Below are 22,268 nucleotides of genomic sequence, written 5' to 3'. Positions count from 1 at the left end.
AATGAAAGCACTGTTTATTTCATTTGTATCTTTGTTTTAGGGCTGGGCGATATATCGAATATACTCGATATATCGCGGCTTGTAGTCCGTGCGATGTAGAAAATTACTATATCCTGAAACTCGCGGACATTTTTTTTTCCTTTGTTTTTTCCCCCTCTTGTCCTGTCCAGCATCGAAGCGCAAGCATAATGATCACCTTGATAACCTAAGTTAAGAAGCTTATTTTATTTTATTTTTGATGCTTGTTTGTAGATTAACTTTTATATACTCGCGGTCTTTCCCTCTCACAGAGAGACAAAACAAACGCACATAGTTACAAACGTCAGTCTGTCGTGCATGCAACGTCATACGCCCTCGACCAGCAGAAAGATAGCGGCAGCAGGTGCTAACGGTTACACATGGAGGACGACGAATTAATAAAAAAAAGAAACAGCACAGGATCCATCGTCTGGCGGTGGTTTGGATTCAAGAAAGGAAGATGTTGAACAAACAACGGTGATATGCAAAATCTGTCGCAAAAGCATCGCTTCAAAATGTAGCAGTACATCAAATTTATATCACCATTTGAGAACCCACCCGCTAGAAAATGAAGAGTGCTTGAAACTCCGCACGACAACATCTCAGAGCGGTGCAATATCAAAGAAAGTGCCTAAGCAACCAGCACTCACGCAACTGAGTCTGGCCTCTTCTATTTCCAGATCAACGCCGTACGACAAAAACAGTCAAAAACAGAAGGAGATAACGTGTGCAGTAACCCACCACATCGCGAAAGACATGGCCCCGGTTAATGTTGTTGAAAAGCCCGGGTTCAGAAAGCTCATCAACACACTTGACCCAAGATATAATCTGCCGGGTCGCAAATATTTTGCAGAGAAAGCGCTGCCTGAGTTGTACATTAAAGTGAGGGAAGAGCTGGCCAGTCAGCTTGTAAATGTGACCCACTTCTCAACAACTGCCGACATATGGAGCAGCCGAACATGTGAGCCATACCTCAGTTTGACGGTCCACTATATAGACAATTGGGAGTTGAAAAGCAAGTGCCTTCAGACGAGCTTTCTTCCCGAGGATCACACTGGCGGGATCATCGCACAAGGCCTGCAAGATGCTCTCATGTCATGGAATTTAAATGAAGCTCGTCAGGTGTGCATCACCACCGATAACGGTGCTAACATCGTCAAAGCTGTGAGCCTGAACCACTGGACACGTCTACAATGTTTTGGCCATCGCCTGCATCTTGCAATTGGTGAGTGTTTTTTACCACTGTTATAAAATAGTAATTATCTTTATTGATATATGAGTAGGGCTGTCACTTTTGTGAAAAAATCATTTTCGATTTTTAAGACATAAGTGTTCATTGAATCGATTGTAAAATCGATTTTCCATGTCTAAAAAAAGACGTTTCCTTTTCCTTTTTCAACGTCAAATAACGGACGAACGTAAAGAGAGCGCTGGAAACGCACAAGTCAGCAATATTTCTTATATATTGGCATGAAGTTTCGTGCAGAATAACAAACAGCAACAGGAGTGCAAATTCTCGAAAAAAATATATGTGCAGAGGGGACGGCTGCCATAACAAAACATATTTTTGATAGCATCTTCACTTTTACACAGTACTATATAAATAAATAATTACCAAGAATTAGTTTAGTGTTAGGCTGAGTGGATTTCTTCACAATTACTATACCCTTTTAAATTATTATAACATTTTAAATGTTTGTTTTCATTCTCAGAGAGAAGCATGAAGGACCCCCGTATTGACCGTGCTGTTGCTGTGTGCAAGAAGGTAGTGAGCAGCTTCTCTTTCAGTTGGAAGAGGAGGAGAGACCTGGCCACAGCACAGCAAGAGCTAAATCTCCCGGCACACCAGCTCATCAGTGAGTCTCCTACCAGGTGGGGATCCCGAGAGAAGATGATTGAGCGGGTACTGGAGCAGGAGCAAGCTATTTCTCAAGTCTTGGCTGCAGACAAGAAAACCCGGCATCTCGTTCTCACCTGGCAAGACCTGGAAGTTCTAGAGTCAGTGCACAAGGCTCTCAAACCTCTCCTGGAATTCACTGACGCTCTATCCGGTGAGAGCTATGTCACAGTGTCCTATGTCAAGCCTGTTCTCCATCTCTTCCAGTCCAGCCTCTTGGCACGTCAGGAGAATGACACCCCACTGACCCAGTCTATCAAAGCCTCCATCCTGGATTACCTGAGGGAGAAGTATTCTGATCCTTCCACTAACGACCTGCTGGACATGGCAGGCTTAGTGGATCCCAGGTTCAAGATAACATACTGCACAGAAAAAAAGGTGGATGCCATCAAGAGCAGAGCCATAACCGAGATGGAGGCAATGCTCTATGAGACTGACCAGGGCACAGCTGAGTTGGCTGCTTCACTGCCTCAAGATGCAACAACGGTATCACAGCCAGAAGAGCCACTAAGGAAGAAATCCCTGGGCAGCTTCTTTAAAACTGCAGCAACATCTTCTGCCACACTGTCGCAGAGAGAGCTTATTGAAAAAGAGTTGTCTGCCTACTTGCAGTCTGTTAATGTTGACAGTGAAGCAAATCCATTGCAGTGGTGGAAAGACCATGAGGAAATGTTCCCAAACCTGAAAAATGTGGCAAAAAAATATCTGTGTGTGCCCGCCACCAGTTCCCCATCGGAAAGGGTATTTAGTACCAGTGGTAATATAGTTACATGCCATCGAGCATCTCTCAAACCAGACGCCGTTGATAGGCTTGTGTTTTTGGCACAAAACCTCTAAACAACCTGGTATTCCCTGGTTGTTGTTACAAAGGGACAACATAGTATGCACGAAATACAACTACATATTTTTTTACGTTTTATTTGTGCCACATATTTCATGCAGAAGAAACCAAAACTAAAGCTGCAAACTTTTCCATAATGGACCAGATTCACCTTTTGTGAATTGTTTTATGTTTAGGTATTGTGTTTGAAACCATAGGATTGTTTATTAAAAAACTAAAAGGAGGGTCATTTTTATAAATACACTTTCTTTTCCAACATTTGATTTCCTATTATGCAGCTATTTTTTATTTTACTGATTTTGAAATTACCTGTGACATCCTGCACAAAAGCGCATTATATATATTTGGGCATTATGCACAACAGGTGCACTTAAATTTAGTTTTGTTTTGAAATGTCATCTTAATGACAACATGCACAAAAGGGCACTTTTTTATTTGTTTTAAATTATTGTAGTGGCATTATGTACAAGTGCACTTTAATTTTGTGTTTTGAAATGCCATGTGAGTTACAGCATGCACAAGCGTGCCCTAATGTCTTGTTTTGAAATGTTGTCTCTGACAATTTTGCACAAAACATGCACTTTCTGTTGACAATTTTATGTTTGTGCCACTCACTGTTTAATAAATACAATTATGTTAACTATGACTTAGTTGTGATATCCCCTTTTTTGCATGAAAGTTTAAAATTAGCATATATTAATGCAGTATGAACAAGAATGTTTTAATGTAGACATATAGAATCATCATACTGGTGTGATTGTATGCATCAAAGTTTTAATTCAAGGCTAAGGCAAAATATCGAGATATATATCGCGTATCGTGACATGGCCTAAAAATATCGCGGTATTTATAAAAGGCCATATCGCCCAGCCCTACTTTGTTTTATTGTATTTGTCAGTTTGTTTTACTTTGTTTCTTTGTGTTTGTTCTTAATGTATCTATAAAACCCTAAAAATGCCTGCACACTTGGTGCATTTACAAATTGATGTTTTATATTAATTTAATGTAATGATATTCATTTTACATTTAAGAATATAAAGCAATGTTAATTAAGCTCTTAATTTGTTTATAAGCTAGTGTAATACCATTAAAGCCTTAAAGGGTTAGTTCACCCAAAAATGAAAATAATGCCATTTATTACTCATCCCTCATGTTGTTCTACACCCGTAAGACCTTGGTTCATCTTCGGAACACAAATTAAGATATTGCTGATGAAATCTGATGGCTCAGTGAGACCTCTATTGAGAGCAAAGCCATTGAAACTCTCAATATCCAAAAAGGTACAAAAAACATATTTAAAACAGTTCATGTGAGTACAGTGGTTCAATCTTAATGTTATAAAGTGACAAGAATACTTTTTGTGCACCAACAAAAAAGCAAAATAACGACTTTTCAACAATATCTAGTGATGTGCCGATTTCAAAACACTACTTCATGAAGCTTCTGAGCTTTATGAATCTTTTGTTTCAAATTAGTGATTCGGATCTCCTATCAAACGGCTAAACTGCTGAAATCACGTGACTTTGACGCTCCGATTCACTGATTCAATTCGTAAAGCTCAGAAGAAGTGTTTTGAAATCGGTCATCACTATATATTTTTGAAAAGTAGTTATTTTGGTTTTTTGGCGCACAAAAAGTATTCTTGTCACTTTATAATATTAAGGTAGAACCACTGTACTCATGAACTGTTTCAAATATGTTTTTACTACCTTTATGGACCTTGAGTTTGAATGGCTTTGCTCTCAATAGAGGCCTCACTGAGCCATCAGATTTCAACTAAAATATCTTAATTTGTGTTCCGAAGATGAATGAAGGTCTTATGGGTGTGGAACAACATGAGGGTAAGTAATAAATGACATTATTTTCATTTTTGGGTGAACTAACCCTTTAACGATACCCATCCCTAGTTGTACCCCAGTGAAGTCCACTATGGAGAAAAATCCTGTAATGTTTTCCTCAAAAATAATTTATTTTTGACTGAAGAAAGAAAGACATCTTGGATGACACGGGGGTGAGTAAATGGTTAGGAAATTTGAATTCTGAAGTGAACTAATCCTTTAAAGGGTTAGTTCACCCAAAAATGAAAATAATGTAATTTATTACTCACCCTCATGCCGTTTCACACCCGTAAGACCTTCGTTCAACTTTGGAACACAAATTAAGATATTTTTGTTGAAGTCCAATGGCTCAGTGAGGCCTCCATAGGGAGCAATGACATTTCCTCTCTCAAGATCCATTAATGTACTAAAAACATATTTAAATCAGTTCATGTCATTCAATATTAATATTATAAAGCGACGATAACATTTTTGGTGCACCAAAAAAACAAAATAATGAACTTATATAGTGATGGCCGATTTCAAAACACTGCTTCAGGAAGCTTTGGAGTGTTATGATTCTTCTGTGTCGAATCATGATTCGGATCGCGTGTCAAACCGCCAAACTGCTGAAATCACGTGACTTTGGTGCTCCGAACCACTGATTCAACACAAAAGATTCATAACGCTCCAAAGTTTTTTTTTTGGCGCACCAAAAATGTTATCGTCACTTTATAATATTAACATTGAACCACTGTACTCGCATGAACTGATTTAAATATGTTTTTAGTACATTAATGGATCTTGAGAGAGGAAATGTCATTGCTGGATATGCCTCACTGAGCCATCGGATTTCAACAAAAATATCTTAATTTGTGTTCCGAAGATTAACGAAGGTCTTACGGGTGTGGAACGGCATGAGGGTGAGTAATAAATGACAGAATTTTCATTTTTGGGTGAACTAACCCTTTAATAACTCATTGCAGCTAGCAGTGGATCAATTACAGTTAGTCAACACTCACTGTTGGTGTGTAGTAGTCACCTAAATCAAGAGAGATCACATCAGGTAATGCACATGTCTCTTTATTTTAAGCACTGCATGCCAAAACACGTTCTCTCTTCCTCTTCCATGCATACCTATTCCCCACATAATTCAATAACTCCCCCTAGTGGGCATTTACCAATCATCAGCGCATTACCCGAACACAACAACTGTATGACTTCCTGATTCAAACAACCTATGTCCTAGTTGAAAATGAATTGTATGGATTTTCTTAAAAAATAAGTGTCAAGTGGTTCCACGCAATAATATTGAGTAATTTGTACAAAAAACTATTTAGTTGAATGAACAAAAGAAATTCAAATAAAGCTGACAAAATTTCTTTGAGTAAATACAAATCATTTGAATGTCACTGTTACATAATATTTATATGTGCAGTTTACTTAATAATGATATGTTGATTACATAAGGTGAACACATTTTTTTTTTTTTTTTTTGAATAATCATTTAAATAGAAAGGATACAACATTCACCCCAAAATGCACTCAAAAAATAACTAATTGAACAAACTCAATTGAATTGAGAGCAGGAATTTCATCCTATAAACATGTGTATATGAGTGTGCACAGCCTAAACACAGGCGACACTCTTCTGCATAATGGTAACCACAAAATTCAAAAACATTACAGAAACTACTCTAAATGTCCAACATAACTGAACATTAAACACTAACATAAACTAACAACATCTTTCCCTTTACTGAAAAAACACATAAAATAACACTTTAATCCCTAAATTTACTCTCCTAATGCAGTCCCTTGCAAAGCATGCTGGGAACTACGGATCCACTGCACAGTTAGTTATGTCAACAATAATGTGTGCGTTTCACACAGCAATGTTAAGTTGACTGAACAAACACTTACTAAGTAAAGCTGACAATACTCAATTTTAGTAGAAACAACGCAGTTAAATTACGTTCATGTAGTAATGTGAACAAGGATGGTTTGAGTGAAACTAACAACAGTGAAAGTTAATTTTTTTGAGTATGCTTCATACAATTCTTTTATATTGCATTTTACACAATACGCTAAATAAATAAAATTCCACTCAACTGGCCTAAAAAATTATGATGATAAAAAATGGAAAGGGTTAAACTGAATGCGAAAATTTAGGCTAAATGAACACAAATAATAATGATAATAATAATAAAGGCTCCAGCAACAACATGCTACTAGGAGCCTTCTACCCCAAATCCCCTATTAACATATGACAACATATGGATTTTTAATGTTCAACACTAAAACTAAATAAAACTAAATCTCCCAGTTATAGCCTTTATTAATGACATGGTTAATGAAATTCCTCAAATGTGTAAATGAATTTGTACAATACAGTATATTATTAAAAATCTAAAACAAAGGTTTAAAGACAATATAAAATCTAATTCTGTTTCATGTACATCACATACAGAAATGTTGTAGATCAAAATCACCTATGAGAGTTGTGCAAAAAACAAATCATGATATGTTCTTTAATAATTATTTATAAAGGTCTTTAATATTCTGTGTCATTAAAAAAATAATTATAATAATAATGATAATGTTGATGATGATAATAATAAAGATCAGTATAATTAATAGAATAATCTTCCGTATCCCAGAAAACTTTCTTTTTTTCTTTGCACAAATCTGTTCTCGTGACAATGACAACAATGATGATATAAATGATGTCAATGAATAAAAAAAAACAGAAACAGATTTTGTCCAAGCGATCTACAAAAGCCACGTTGCTGTTTGCCACTTGCTCTTTTTGGTCAATGTTTTCCAAAAAGTTCACTATTTTTTGGAGGGAAGCCACCTCTGAAGGCAGATCACTAGACTTTGTTATTGCAATCACACCAGCATCTGCTAATAAAGATTTTTACATATATGCATGAACACATTATAAGTCTGTCTCAAGCTATTAACTCTTTATGTTTGCTGTATTCTAAATTCTTACCTTCATCCTGACGCAGACTGGCAGTTCTGTGGGGGGGGTTGAGGTTCTTTGAGCATTTACAAGGCAGGAATCTTTCATCTAATGTCAGGCGTGTCAACAGAATAGACATCACCATGCTCAGCACCAGATTGACCAGACAGAAACAGAAGTGATAATCTTTGGAGCAAAATACAGAGCAAACAATAATTTACCTGTGCATTGCATAATTGTAGATGAAAAAAAAAACTGTACAATATTATAAATTATAAATTAATTATAAATTAACACCCCTCAATGTTAAAATAATGAAGAAAAAAAAAGTGTTGAAGTTAATTAGATCAGTGGTTCTCAACTCCAGTCCTCGGGACCCACTGCTCTGCACATTTTGTATGTCTCTCTTATATGACACACTCAATTCAGTTCATGCAGACTCTCCTAATGAGCTGATGATCTAAATCAGGTGTGTTAAATAAGGGATACATACAAAATGTGCAGAGCAGTGGGTCCCGAGGACTGGAGTTGAGAAACACTGAATTAGATTAAATAAGTGATCAATTGCAGGCGGTAGATCCTTTTCCTATTTTGCACCCAAATTCTGGTATAGTCTTCCTAGCATTGTTCGGGAAGCAGACACACTCTGTCAGTTTAAATCTAGACTAAAAACTAGAGCCGTCAACGTTAACGCATGTAATTAATCCAAAAAAATGTACGCATTATTTTTTTTAAACGCAAATTAATCATAATCATTGATCAAGTTTGATCCCAACAACTTCCCGTTATCGCAGCGCAGATGGTTACCTAGCTTTGTGAGATAAGGGCACGGCAAATGTGAGTAATACAATGACTGAGTAGCCCTGTCGCAATAATCAATATATCAACTTATCACACAATAAATGTGCATGACCTCAATAATTTTTGGTGACGCAATATGTCGGCCATTATGTTTACATGATAATGAATGTCACCAACATTTTGCCAATCATGCTGTCATCTACAGGGACAGCAAATTTGAGGGCGTTTTAGCTAAGTGCCATAAAATTGTCAGACAATTCAGACACAGTCCCACAAACACAGCAGAGCTGAAAGCTCAGCAAGCATCTCATGGACTAATAGAGGAGTCGCTCGTCCAGGATGTACTGATGTGCTGGAATTCAATTCTTGAGATGATAAGGTGGATTCATCACAACAAAGATTCACTGAAAGCAGCGCTGGCACAGCAGAAGCACAACTTAGCCATGCTAACCTCAGCTGAATATGATAAGGTGGCAAACTAGAAAACGTTGCTGGAGCCCTGATGGTAATGTGATTTCTGTCTTCTCCAATTTTATAAAAATAAGTAATATGTACGTCATATAGCCATAATTTAAGGCCTATATTTAAGGTCTACATTGTGTACATCTCCTGTACACAATGGAGGTCTCTGATGTTGACCCTGCCTACATAGCGTGCTTCAAGGCTGCATTTACTAAGGACCTCAACGGGTGAAAGGATAACTCAAACCTGTGGTGGTTAAAGGTAGCAACTGCTCTAGATCCTAGGTTCAAGGACCTTAGGTGCTTGCCCAGAGCAGAGAGGGGAAAGGTGTAGCAAAAGCTGAGCTAGATGCTGAGCCAGGCCAGGTGAAAGCCACCAAAAATGAAGATGGCCCTCCTACTGATGGGATCATAATCAGAGTCTGGTGATGAGGCACTGTCCACAGATAAATCTCTAGAGAGGTACAAGGCAGAGTCCTGTGTCAGCATAGACACATTCACCACAGTGGTGGTCATCACATGCAGGTGCACATGGTAATCTGGGGCCGGTTGCACCAGCTGGACGTACACCCGATCGTAAGACTAAGCTTAAAAACACATCTCTTTAACCTGGCATACACATAACACATTATCAATTTATATAATTCACATCTGTTAAAGGATTGTTTGGCTGCATAAACTAGGGCAACCATATTAGTCTGTCTGTATCCCATGGTAACTATAGTCAGCCAGATCCTGTCCATATCCAGATAGTGGACCTGCACCTAGACACGACCAAAATGGCAGAGATTGTGTCTACTAGACAACCTGTGAAGGCCTCGTTGACATGACAGCCATCGGGACAGATCCTCAGCATTTTTGACAAAAGCCAAAAAGAGAGATCATATTACACCAGTATTAAAGTCATTACACTGGTTACCTGTTAGTTTTCGTATTGATTTTAAAAATCTTTTATTAGTTTCTAAGGCATTGCACGAACTTGCTCCAGACTATCTTTCAAATATGATTACAGTATATGAACCGAGAAGGACTCTTAGATGTTCTGATTCTTTTCTTCTAAAGATACCTCATAGTAGAACTAAAAAATTCAGTGATGCTGCTTTTAGCTGTTATGCTCCTCACCTCAGGAACAACCTTGAAGAGAACATAAGATGTGCTGAAAACATTAATAGCTTTAAATCTAAATTAAAAACGTATCTTTTTAGTCTGGCCTTCCTGTAAAATCTTATAAAACCTCTTTATATTTTGTGTTTTGCTTTGTTTGTAATGTTGTATTTTATTTTTCACATTTTGATTTTTATAAATTCTATTCTTATTATGTATCTTAATGGGTCTATTTTACTTTTTAATTGTTCTTTTTAATTTTATTAATTGCTGTATCTATTGGTTCCTTGTCAAGCACTTTGAATTGCATTAATTTGTTTAGAAAAGTGCTATATAAATAAAATTTGCTTGCTTTGCTTTCTTGCTTGCTCAGCAAAGACCACAAGAACCAGACAGGTCCTCTGCACAGACCCTATGGCCAGATTTGGCTCCATATTAGCATGAGGAATGTGATCCTCAAGCATTAGGAACTGGATGAATATTTGAATGCTACCGATTCCAATCTGATTTATGACCTGTAATGCTGCCTGAATCATAATCATGCACTGTTCATTGTTGACCAGAGGAGAACTGGCCCCCCCGACTGAGCCTGGTTTCTCACAAGGTTTTTTTCTCCATTCTGTCACCTAATGGAGTTTGGTTTCCACTTCCTTGCCATCTTCCTTCCTTGGGGACACTTATATTATTGATCTGCCTGCATTGACACCATTGTAACTGAACTGAGCTGAACGATGACATCTTTGTTTTCTCCAGAGCTGCTGTATAGATAAATGAACTAAAGTAATTAATGATTTTTACAATGGAATGAATCAATACTGAACTTGCTTAAGCTGGACAATGACACCACTTTCTTCTAGAGCCGCTGTGCAGCCAAAATTATGTTTCCTGTTATCATTGTAAAGCTGCTTTGAAACAAACTGCATTGTAAAAAATGCTATATAAATAAAGGTGACTTGACTTGATGATTTTGCATTAGTGTTAACAAGCAGAATTACTGAAGGAAAGAAGAACAAAAGAAAAAAAAAAAAAAAAAAAGATGAGCAGAAACACAAGAACTGATTTCCAGCCACAGCCTTAGATGAAATCATCTGAAGATAAAAGACATTAAATCTCTCAAGATCTCAGCAGAGGATGATTAAACAACTCCACAAGCAGCATTATCAGCTTCACTTATTCACTAACTAGACTTACTTTATTTCTGTCATACATCTACAGAAGTTCTTATTGAGAATTAACAGAGATTTAGATGTTGATGTTTTATTTGAAGTCACCATTATAGTGTCACTACTTTAGTTTTTATTTTAGTGTTTACTTTAATTATTTTCCAGGCTTCTCTTTCAGCCTTTTACTTTTTTATTTTGCTTAGCATATTTTAGTTATTTACTTTTATTTAATTTTATTTAATTTACTTATTTCCCTTTATTGTTGTTTTAAGTAACTTGAGTCAAGTGTCAGGTTTTACAGTATTGCTCTGCATTGCATTGTTTACACAAGGTATTAGCATGTGATTGGATCACTACAATCACACACGGGGTAGTCAAAAATGAATTTGATCACATTGTATTTGTTTTGGAAATGTAAACTGTCCTGAATGTGTTTTGGACAGCAGTAAAACTACTGCCTACTCGCCTGCCCACTCTCCCAACAATAATTTCTATGGTACATATTATGAGGAAACACACCAAAACAAGGAATTTAAACTTTGCTGCTTTGTACCAAGATGCATTACGAGTGAAATGGCAGTTGGCCTCCTTATTTCCTTTTCATTCAAAAGTTGCATAACATACAGTAGCTTTGTTCAATCATGTTTGTCGATGACACTCGGCCCTCGAACAAAAAAGGATGTAGGTTAGGATGAAATGAGATGAAAGCCTTGACAAAATCTGATCACGTTTTCACAAGAGATGCAGTTTATTTAGTTAAATAAGACTTAGATAAGTTTCTCTATGAAATGCGTTACTGCCAGTCAAACGTGTGGAGTAATTATGATTTTTTTTTTATGTTTTTGAAAGAAGTCTCTTCTGCTCACCAAGGCTGCACTTATTTGATCAAAAATACAGTAAAAACAGTAATATTGTGAAATCTTACTACAATTTAAAATAATTGTTTTCTGTTTGAATATATTGTAAATTGTAATTTATTCCTGTGATCAAAGCTGAATTTTCAGCATCATTACTCCAGTCTTCAGAGTCACATAATCCTTCTTAATTCATTCTAATATGCTGATTTCCTGCTCAATAAATGTTTCTGATCGCTATCAATGTTGAAAACAGTTGTGCTGCTTCATATTTTTGTGATAATTTTTTCAGGATGATGAATAGAGAATTTAAAAGAAAAGCATTTAAAACTACAATTTGAAATATAATTTTTGTTATAAAATTATAAATGTATTTACTGTCACTTTTAATTAATTTACTACATCCTTGCTCGATGTATAAAAGTATATATTTCTTTTTCTTTCTTTCTTTTTTTATCTTGCTTATCCCACACTTTTAAAAGGTAGTGTATCATGGTTTCAACAAAAATAATATAGCTGCAAGCAGCAATTATCGGGACCAAGCACAAAAAAAGCACAATGAGTTATGCCACCATGGCTGGGAGCCTCAGAGCAACTGCACTGCAACAATGAGTAACTAAAGAAATTTTTAGATTATTTAATCAAAATGGCTGAAAAATCACAAATACAATCACATGTAATATGATTAAATTGCTTATCACTTTTGACCAATAGGTGGCGCTGTTACCAAATTGATGATGTGTGGTCAGTGTGAGCAGACAATGACACATACAAAGTTTGGTGTCAATATGGCAAAGCGTTGCAGTGTAACAGCCTCAGAATCAGTTTGGCACCATGCCATCAAACTTGTTGATCCGTTATTCAATGGTTTGGACAATCAAAAAGATTTTTGGCCAAACCATTCAGAAGTTATAAGCAAAAATGCACTATGCCGAAACTGTACCTCAAGGTCATGGTTGTCATAACACACACCAAGTTTGGTCAGAATACGCTAAAGCATTGCAGAGATACAGCCATTCACGTACACTTTGGCGTGCCCTTCGTCAAATTCGTTTGCACATTATTCAAGAATGGTTTGACGGATCAACTTGAATTCCATATGTTTTTGTCAGCATGGTCTGAAGATGATCTGGTTCAATTTTCATGAAAATCGGAGCAACAGCCTAGGAGGAGTTCGAAAAAGTTGTTTTTTTTTTTTTTGGAAAATTCAAAATGGCGGAAAAAATTTTCATGATGGAAAATTACATCATAGAGTGCAATCGAATCATCTTGGGCCAAGGAATCAGTGAGAAAAAATTGTTTCTAGCCCTTACGGTTCAAAAGTTATTAGCATAAACATGAGTGCAACTTTGGACAGTTGGTGGTGCTAAAGGGATTGAGTTAGAGACTCCTTCATTTTATGCTAACGTTAAGTATGTTCAACACAACGTGCAAACTTGCGTAAAGTATGTGTAAAGGTAATTTCTGTTGTACTGCATCACAATATGACTATGTTACTCAGGGCTACACTGACAGGTGTACAAGAGGCCAGTTGTTTTGTTCTTTCACTTACGGAGGATAGGGCTACATCGTCCACCACTGCCCAGGTGATCATTGAGGATGAGGAGGAACATGGTGAAGCTCAGGACCAGGGTGACCTTAAGGTTGTTGCGTTCTCCTCCTTGAACTGGCAGAGCAAAGGTCACCAGGTCAGCCAGCATTATTAGTACACTGGGCAGGATCAGGGTCACAACAGCACTGAAAGGACTGACGGATAAAGAGACCTGTTAACACATGACAGGAGAAAGAATATGTACCAATTTAATATTTATGTCTTCTACATAGACACAGATGAACACCTACAAATATTCTGTGTACTGAATTAAAAAATAAAAAATAAATTTTAATAATCAAAATTTCCTCTGCAGACCAAAAACAACATTTTTTTTTTTTTTTTTTTTGGTAACACTTTACAATAAGGTTAATTTCTTAACATTAGTTAATGTATTAACTAACATGCCGGAGTTCTTATCCTTGTTTGTTACCATGGTTTCTAATTAGTGTACACCTGTTCCTTTTTTTTATATAATTATTCACTGTGTTTATAAGCTCTTAGCTTTCCCAGTTATGTTTGTCATTAATAGTAAATCTGTAGTGTGTTTTGTGTTCTTGGTGTTCATTAAAGTATCTGTACTTCCTGTTCATAGAGACGTCCAGAGACCAGCCAGACTTTAGTCATGCCCACCACAGACCTTGAGCCAGAGTCCACTGCAGACTCAAAGAACGAGCCCATCTCAAAGCCATTAAGCTTCGGAGCGTTATGAATCTTTTGTGTCCAATCATGATTCGGATCGCGTGTCAAACCGCCAAACTGCTGAAATCACGTGACTTTGGCGCTCCGAACCGCTGATTCAACACAAAAGATTCATAACGCTCTGAAGCTTCCTGAAGCAGTGTTTTGAAATGGGCCATCGCTAAATAAGTCGTTACTTTGTTTTTTGGCGCACCAAAAATATTCTCGTCGCTTTATAATATTAATATTGATTTCACGAGTTCGTTTCCTCATAAAATCTTTAAGCTAATAAGGTTAAGCGTATTTGGCTTGCTGTCCGCTGTGGAGGGGCTCGAGGAAGCAGCTTCAACACGAGCTTGGATATACCCCCCAGGGACTACTAGTGCATGAAAGAGGAGTACGATAGATGAGATGCTTAATTTATGTGGTGGAGTTGGGGAGGTGGAGGGATATCGAAACAACTGATGCCAGAGCAGGGTGAGTAGCTGCTTATATGCTCTGGATGTAATTGAAAGATTAGGGTTCCCTCCTCTTGAGATTATGTTTGAGTTTCACTAATTGAAAGATTAGATGGGTTCACTCCTCCCGAAATTACGTTGTGAACTTCACTTAAATCTGATTTAACTGATTTAAATATGTTTTTAGTATATTAATGGATCTTGAGAGAGGAAATGTCATTGCTGGCTATGCAGGCCTCACTAAGCCATCAGATTTCATCAAAAATATCTTAATTTGTGTTCCGAAGATTAACGAAGGTAATAAATGACATTATTTTCATTTTTGGCTGAACTAACCCTTTAAGACGGTAAATAAGGTATTTCATGTCATGTTGCTTTTAAGAGTTTAAGGTAATCCTGACATTTATACACTGGACAGGGCTTAGATTAAGCCAGGATTAGGTTCAATTAAGACATTTAATTAGCTTTTATAAACATGCCTTAGAATAAAAAAATAAAATAAAAAAAAACATTACTGGTGTGAATCTTGAGACAAAACAAATGGCACTGACATATTTTAAGATGTGTCAGTGCAAAATGTTTTCTGTTAAAACATGCATTTTAGTCTGGCCTAAGCCTTGTCTGTGAAACTGGGCAAAGAAGTAAGAATCTGAATGAAGTCAGTAGTTACCAAGAGTTGTTTGCGGTTTTTAGCCGTTTCATTTTGTTCTACCGTCACGCTCACAGTCTCCCACTCTCCTTGAATGCCTCCAACATTAGTTATGTTAGTAGGTTGGGTGAGATTAAGCGCACAATCTAGATCAGCACAAATAAAAGAATATTTAGCAGTTATTCAGATATCTTGTTGTCCTTATAAATTCCAGAAGAATGTCCCTGGTTAAGAACAAATGATCAATTTCTGTTCACTTAAAAATGTCATCTTACAGCTTTGGTTCCATCCATTGATGGCCACAGAACATTCTCCTTTCACAAAGGGGTAGCTGAAAAGGTTGATATCATTACAGCTCACTGATATGAACAAGATCACGGCATAGTCCACTATTCCATTCCTCGTCACCTGAACATCATTATTGTACGGCTTCACGGTTACATCTATCCTGAATGCATAAAGAGAAAGAATGTGACATTCACCCGAGTAGGGAACCAATCATGAGTCCTAAGTTGTCATGTTTAGCTCCACTTCATTTTTTCACCCCTAAGTAAACTTTAACAAAATTCTTATTAATATTTTTATTTACATTATTTTTTATTTATTTTATTTGAGCAATAAGAGTCAAATAAACATGCACAGACAAATCCAAATTAAACTCTGCGGCTCGTGACGACACATTGATGTCCTAAGACACGAAACGATCGGTTTGTGCGAGAAACCGAACAGTATTTATATCATTTTTTACCTCGAAAACACCACTATGTTCAACTGCATTCAGCATTCGATTAGTGAGGTCTGATCGCGCTCTGATGTCTCGCGCATATACTTCAAAGAGTGCTAGACATCACTGCCGTTGTCAGAGCGCGATCAGACATCACTAACCGAATGCTGAACGCAGTTGGACATAGTGGTATTTTAGAGGTAAAAAAATTATATAAATATCAATTAATTTGGATTTGTCTGTGCATGTTTTTTTTTTACTCTTATTGTTGGTGTTCCCATTCACTCCCATTATTTGACTGACAGACGGCAACAGTTGGAGTTAAAAATCATCATTTGTGTTCTACTGAAGAAACAAAGTCACCTACATCTTTGATGCCCTGGGGATAATTTTTAGGTGAACTATCCCTTTCAGCTTCCGTTTGTCTAAATTGGATGCTGCAAACATTGTTTATTTAATTAATTAAACATTGTTAAATTAATAATTGTTTCATTATGGGATACTCAGGTGAAGAATTTGGGTTTTGATTTTTATTTTTTACCCATTTATATTGAAGTGCTGATTAATACAGAAATCCTGCTTGTGATCAAACAATTGGCATCAACCAAGAAAACAACTGTAATCTAATGCTAAATGCTAAATGCTAATTTGCTTGAACTAACATAAAAACATATTTTTTGTTTGTTTTTTTCAACAGGAGAATAAACTTGAAGGCCACACAAATGAAATAATGAGGTTGGTGGTTAGTCACAATCCCGCAGTTGAGGAGGACCCACCAGATGTGGAATGAGCTGTCTGTACTTTTTTGCACTTAAAGGGTTAGTTCACCCAAAAATGAAAATAATGTCATTTATTACTTACCCTCATGCCGTTCCACACCCGTAAGACCTTCGTTAATCTTCAGAACACTAATTAAGGTATTTTAGTTGAAATCCGATGGCTCCGTGAGGCCTACATAGGGAGCAATGACATTTCCTCTCTCAAGATCCAATAATGTACTAAAAACATATTTAAATCAGCTCATGTGAGTACAGTGGTTCAATATTAATATTATAAAGCCACAAGAATATTTTTGGTGCACCAAAAAAACAAAATAACGACTTGTATAGTGATGGCCGATTTCAAAACACTGATTCACAATGCTCCGATGCTTTCTGAATCAGTGTCGAATCTGCAGTTCAGAGCGCCAAAGTCACGTGATTTCAGCCGTTTGCCGGGTTTGACTCGCGATCCGATTCATGATTCGATACACTGATTCATAATGATCCGATGCTTCCTGGAGCATTGTTTTGAAATCGGCCATCACTCTATAAGTCGTTATTTAGTTTTTTTGCCGCACCAAAAATATTCTCGTCATTTTATAATATTAATATTGAACCACTGTACTCACATGAACTGATTTAAATATGTTTTTAATACATTAATGGATCTTGAGAGAGGAAATGTCATTGCTCCCTATGGCCTCACGGAGCCATCGGATTTCAACTAAAATTTCAACTTAATTTGTGTTCAGAAAATCAACGAAGGTCTTACGGGTGTGGAACGACATGAAGGTAAGTAATAAATGACAGAATTTTCATTTTTGGGTAAACTAACCCTTTAATTAGTTTTAAATGAAGTTTAAATGTTTGTATCAATATAGAATGCTAGTCTTTTGAGGTAAATGAGATCAGTTTCTCCTCTCATTTTAGCCTCCTTTTATTTTCTAGAGTTGCAAGTATTGTAGCCACACATTAAATCTAAACACATATTGTTTGAAATGATAACATGAAGAAACAGTATTTGAGTCTTGCTTCTAATGTATGTTTTGACATCTAATTTTTGAATGGAATATGTTCAAAATGATTTATGCTACATTATGATGTTGTATTTCACTTGAAATTTATTGTAAGGGATATTTTGTGCTTTAATTAGTTTTAAATGTTTAAAAATACAAAATGTTATTTGATCAATAAAAAAAGCAATTGATGCAATCTCCTGCGTCTGACCATTTTTATATAAATTCAACCTTCCCTGAATAAGTAATGTTTAATTTTTCCTTTTGGCTAAACATTATTAATAATAATTTAGTAGATGAACTGTTGCTTGCTTACAATAGGGTTAATATTACTCATTTTTTATAAGTAATTAGTTATGTGATATAATGAGAAATATTAGGTAGACCTTACCTAATTTTTTTTAGTTTACCATGGCTGTTAAATTTAGGTATACTTTACTCAAATATATAAGATAGAATCTACCCAAACAAAGTGAGTGCAAATTGTTACCTCAATTTTATTGAGTAGATTCTATAGGTTGTTTTTTACAATGTACCTGAATGACTTCTATTCAGGCATATGAATATTTACATATTTAATATTTTAATTGAAGATATGTAATAATAGCAACACTATTCAAATTTAATTATTTTACTCAATGAGCCTATAGGTTTTAATGAATGTGACCACAAATCCCTCATTTACAAAAAACTTTGAAATTCAACCTAATACAATCTCACAGATTACTATTTTCAAAAATAAAACAAAACTAGATTAGTTAGCCTCATCTCACAAATGTTGATATCAGATGAAGTAACAAAATTCCTCAAAAAGGAATTCATCAAAAGTGCAGGGATGAGATCTTCTCCTGTCTTTGGTCAAGAGCAAAAAATAAAGTGTGGGTGGGGGGGACATCTTACCCTCTATACTAAACAGACAATTGCATGCCATGCCACAAAAAAAAAGAAAAGAAAAGTCACTTACACATTGTCCAAAACTAACTCAGGAGTCCAGATTTTGTCAACCGGTAACATAACAGCTGTAGCATTAGATGTTGTGTCATTCCACGCTAGATCACGATCAATCCATATCTATGGAGAGAAAATATACATTTTAGACTGACTATAAGTAACGTTACAACTACATGTCAACTTATTCTACTGACCCGAACCTAACACCTTCTGTAACAGTCTACTAATACTCTAATGAGAGTTAGTTGACATGTAGTTGCAAAGTTTCTTATAGTCAATAGAATGTATTGGACCATCAAAATAAAGTGTAACCAAATATACTTCTAAAAACACGTTCACTGAGGTAACATTTTGCACTGTAAAATCAATTAATTGTGAACATTTGGTAGAAGTTCATGTACTGCTTTATGAGTTATGAGTTGTTGTTGTTGTTTTCTTTTGAAAGTGAACATCATAAATGTATCAATACTTACCATGTTTATCTTGACACGGCTGCTCATTTGCATGTTTTTCGTATCCTTAAACATGGTGACAGAATTATTAAGTTTTGTGCATGTGAAAATTATTACATTGAAAAAAAAAAGTATAGTAAGATTTACTATTTATGTTAATTGTATAATAAGTAAAATCTACTTTTTATGTCATATGGAACAAAAGCAAGTAGTTCTTAAAGTGTTTGAGTTTACTTTATTTCAATGGTCCACTTTAGACATTCTACTAACTATAAGTAAATCTGCAACTACATGTCAATTAACTCTTAGAGCATTTGACTGTTAGGTTAAGGTTAGGTTAGGGTTCAGGTTAGTAGAATAAGTTGACGTGTTGCAATGTTATAGTTAACAGAATGTCTAAAGTGGACCACTGAAATAAAGTGTTAATATATATATATATATATATATATATATATATATATATATATATATATATATATATATATATATATATATATATATATATTGTTAACAGCAGTTATGCCAAGCATGAAAAAAGACAGAAATGATAAAATGATAATAACACTCTGATACTTACAAAAGACAGTGTCTCATATTGCATTGAAGTGATGGTTACATTGACAGTACAACCATCACCCTGTGGTGCACTCTTCATTTTCTTAGCAATTATTATATTTGCCAGACATCGACTGTTACATGAATCTGTCAACACTGCTAGAACAGATAAACATGTTAGAAACATTACTTTTAAATTAAAAGGCATTGCAGAAGTCAACAAAACATTTGAGAATCCTTAATACTTTTCGAAGAATTGTACAATTTTAACCAACCACATAATGTCAAAATTACAATAGAAAGTGCATAGAAGTAGATTACCAATCAGACATGAAAAGATGAGGAACAACAATGAGATCCTGTGTTGAAGAACCATTTCAGACCCTACAAAATAAATAAATAAATAACTTATTCTCTTATAATCAAATGTATCTTATGCATACCTTATGTATGTATTTATGACAAACATTTAAGAATCTGATAAACTTTACCTTTGCAAGCCAATTTGAATGAACTATTAAATTCTCCCAAAACTTCAGCTGTCACCTTTTGTAGTTTACATGAACAAGCATCAGTCGGCTTTTTAAAGGCTAGGAGCTCTTTGAACATACTACGTCAAAGTACAGAAAAACAAACAAAATTGAGCCAGCTCATATTAAATTTCATCCCATGCACTTTTTGTGTAAACTTTAGCTTTTTTAAATTCTGATAAGCCTTCGATTGAGCTTCAAGGCTATGAGTACAAAAGCAGTTTGCAATGCAGCGTCAACTACCTCCAGGCCCTTCATTTGCCTCAAAGCCAAACAGAACCTCAATCTATAAGCCGCTTCATAAAGGAAAACACATGCAGCATATGCAGAAGAGTCTGTAATCCTCATTTGCAAGCTCTTTGTTTCCCTGAGGTTTTACATGTGCCTTATAGTAACAAAGACTATAATCACTGAGCCATACTTGTACATATACACAACTGTTTTTAAAAGTAAAAAAAGGTTTAAGTTAGCTGAAGATGCTTTAATTGCCTGATGAACATACGTAGATTACATGGAGTGCAGATTTTTTTTTCTCCACATTTGGTAAATCTACAGGAATTAAAGAGATAGTTCACCCAAAAATGAACATTTGATGTTTATCACCTCTAATACACCACTATGTCCAACTGCCCTCCACATCCGGTTAGTGAGGTCAAAAAACGCGTTCTGATGATGGAATTGATCTCTTGCGCTTTGCTTCAATGAGTGCGAGATATCACTTCCGTTGTCAGAGCGCGTTTAGACCTCACTAACCGGATGTGCAGGGCAGTTGGACATAGTGGTGTATTAGAGGTGAAAAATGATATAAATACTTTTCGGTTTCTCATACAAACCTATCGTTTCGTGTCTTAGGACATCAATGTGTCGTCACGAGCCACAGGGTTTGAACTATCCCTTTAATGCAGGACAAATGAGAAGTACATTAACTAATCATTAGTTAATTTTGATGACTTGAGTAAGTAACACTTACAGTGGATTCAGAAGCCTCATATATGGAATTTCTGCTTCATTTCAGTGAAGTCTTGTGATTCTTTAGAGTTTAATATATCACACAAACATTATTAATGCAAATGTGTTGAAACATTCTGTATAAGCAATAGCTAATCTATGTCCACGTGAAGTATGCTCAACTTTGCACACTTCAGGTTAATGCATGCAGGCTATAATTAAAATAAACAACCTTTTGCATATTTGTGCAGTTTAATTATAGATTAATTATATTTTTAATCTTAATTTTTACCACATCAATGTCTCATAGGTCAATGCTGGTAGTTTCAGGTCTCTGTTAAATGAATATTTCACCTAAAGTTCTGTCATCCCTCATGTTGTTCCAAACCTGTATGTCCAGTGCAAAAGGAGAAATGTTGTCCCTATTCATTATAACTGCAAAGAAAAAAATTCTTTAAAAAAATCTCGGTTTGCATTTCTAAATGAAAGTCATAAGTCTGGAATGACATAAGGGTGAGTAAATCATGTTTTTACAGCAAATGCTGACCATATCAAAGTCCAGCAGCTGCAGTTTCCTCAGGCCTTCCATCAAACAGAACAGGTTCATAGGAAAGAACAGAACAGGTGATTGACATTTGCTAACTCTTCTTGTCAGTGAGGTTTTTCCTGTGTGTGGTGATAATGAACAGGAACAATAGTGCATTTAATCTTGTTGTGATAGCTGCTTGGAGAACTCTCAGATTACCCACCCTCATACTTTCCTGGGTAGAGGAGAGTTAGGGTTAGATTTTGCCTCAAGCATGTTCTGTCCAGTGGCAATGGAGCTACGTCAACTTAAGTTTACATGTCTGGGAAACGCTGCCCAGAGCGTTTCATGTCAGCTTAATGATATTCATGCAATGAAATGGTTTTATATATATAATATATATATATATATATATATATATATATATATATATATATATATATATAAAATAGGAAAATAATATCATATTTATTATTTATCATCAAAAGAAAGATAGACGCGC

The 22,268-nt window shown here is 35.7% G+C and overlaps 2 protein-coding genes across 4 annotated transcripts; one reads left to right on the top strand and one right to left on the bottom strand.

The window, feature by feature from the left end:
• The first annotated feature begins 477 nt into the window (after positions 1 to 477).
• LOC125263031 (E3 SUMO-protein ligase ZBED1-like) lies at positions 478 to 3,402 on the top strand. The gene is made up of 2 exons (XM_048181887.1): positions 478 to 1,243; positions 1,731 to 3,402. The coding sequence occupies exons 1-2, from the start codon at positions 775 to 777 to the stop codon at positions 2,750 to 2,752; spliced, it is 1,491 nt and encodes a 496-aa protein (XP_048037844.1). The 5' UTR covers positions 478 to 774; the 3' UTR covers positions 2,753 to 3,402.
• Positions 3,403 to 6,503: 3,101 nt separating this feature from the next.
• LOC125263018 (zinc-activated ligand-gated ion channel-like) lies at positions 6,504 to 20,564 on the bottom strand. Of its 3 annotated transcripts, none has more exons than XM_048181867.1 (10): positions 20,254 to 20,557; positions 20,084 to 20,146; positions 19,785 to 19,918; positions 19,229 to 19,273; positions 18,769 to 18,875; positions 15,579 to 15,751; positions 15,325 to 15,449; positions 13,477 to 13,687; positions 7,572 to 7,727; positions 6,504 to 7,477 (listed from the first exon to the last, which is right to left on the bottom strand). In XM_048181867.1, the coding sequence occupies exons 1-10, from the start codon at positions 20,369 to 20,371 to the stop codon at positions 7,128 to 7,130; spliced, it is 1,482 nt and encodes a 493-aa protein (XP_048037824.1). In that variant the 5' UTR covers positions 20,372 to 20,557; the 3' UTR covers positions 6,504 to 7,127. The 3 variants fall into 3 exon arrangements, with proteins under 3 accessions (XP_048037824.1, XP_048037816.1, XP_048037833.1); XM_048181859.1 differs by having other exon boundaries at positions 6,504 to 7,480; positions 20,254 to 20,555; XM_048181876.1 differs by lacking the exons at positions 6,504 to 7,477; positions 7,572 to 7,727 and having other exon boundaries at positions 13,483 to 13,670; positions 20,254 to 20,564.
• Between the last annotated feature and the right edge of the window lie 1,704 nt (positions 20,565 to 22,268).

This window comes from Megalobrama amblycephala, linkage group LG1 (assembly GCF_018812025.1).
Source record: "Megalobrama amblycephala isolate DHTTF-2021 linkage group LG1, ASM1881202v1, whole genome shotgun sequence".
In the NCBI taxonomy this organism is placed as follows: Eukaryota; Metazoa; Chordata; class Actinopteri; order Cypriniformes; family Xenocyprididae; genus Megalobrama; species Megalobrama amblycephala.
The sequence above is the reverse complement of the archived record's forward strand: the minus strand, read 5'-3'. Positions and strand labels throughout refer to the sequence as shown.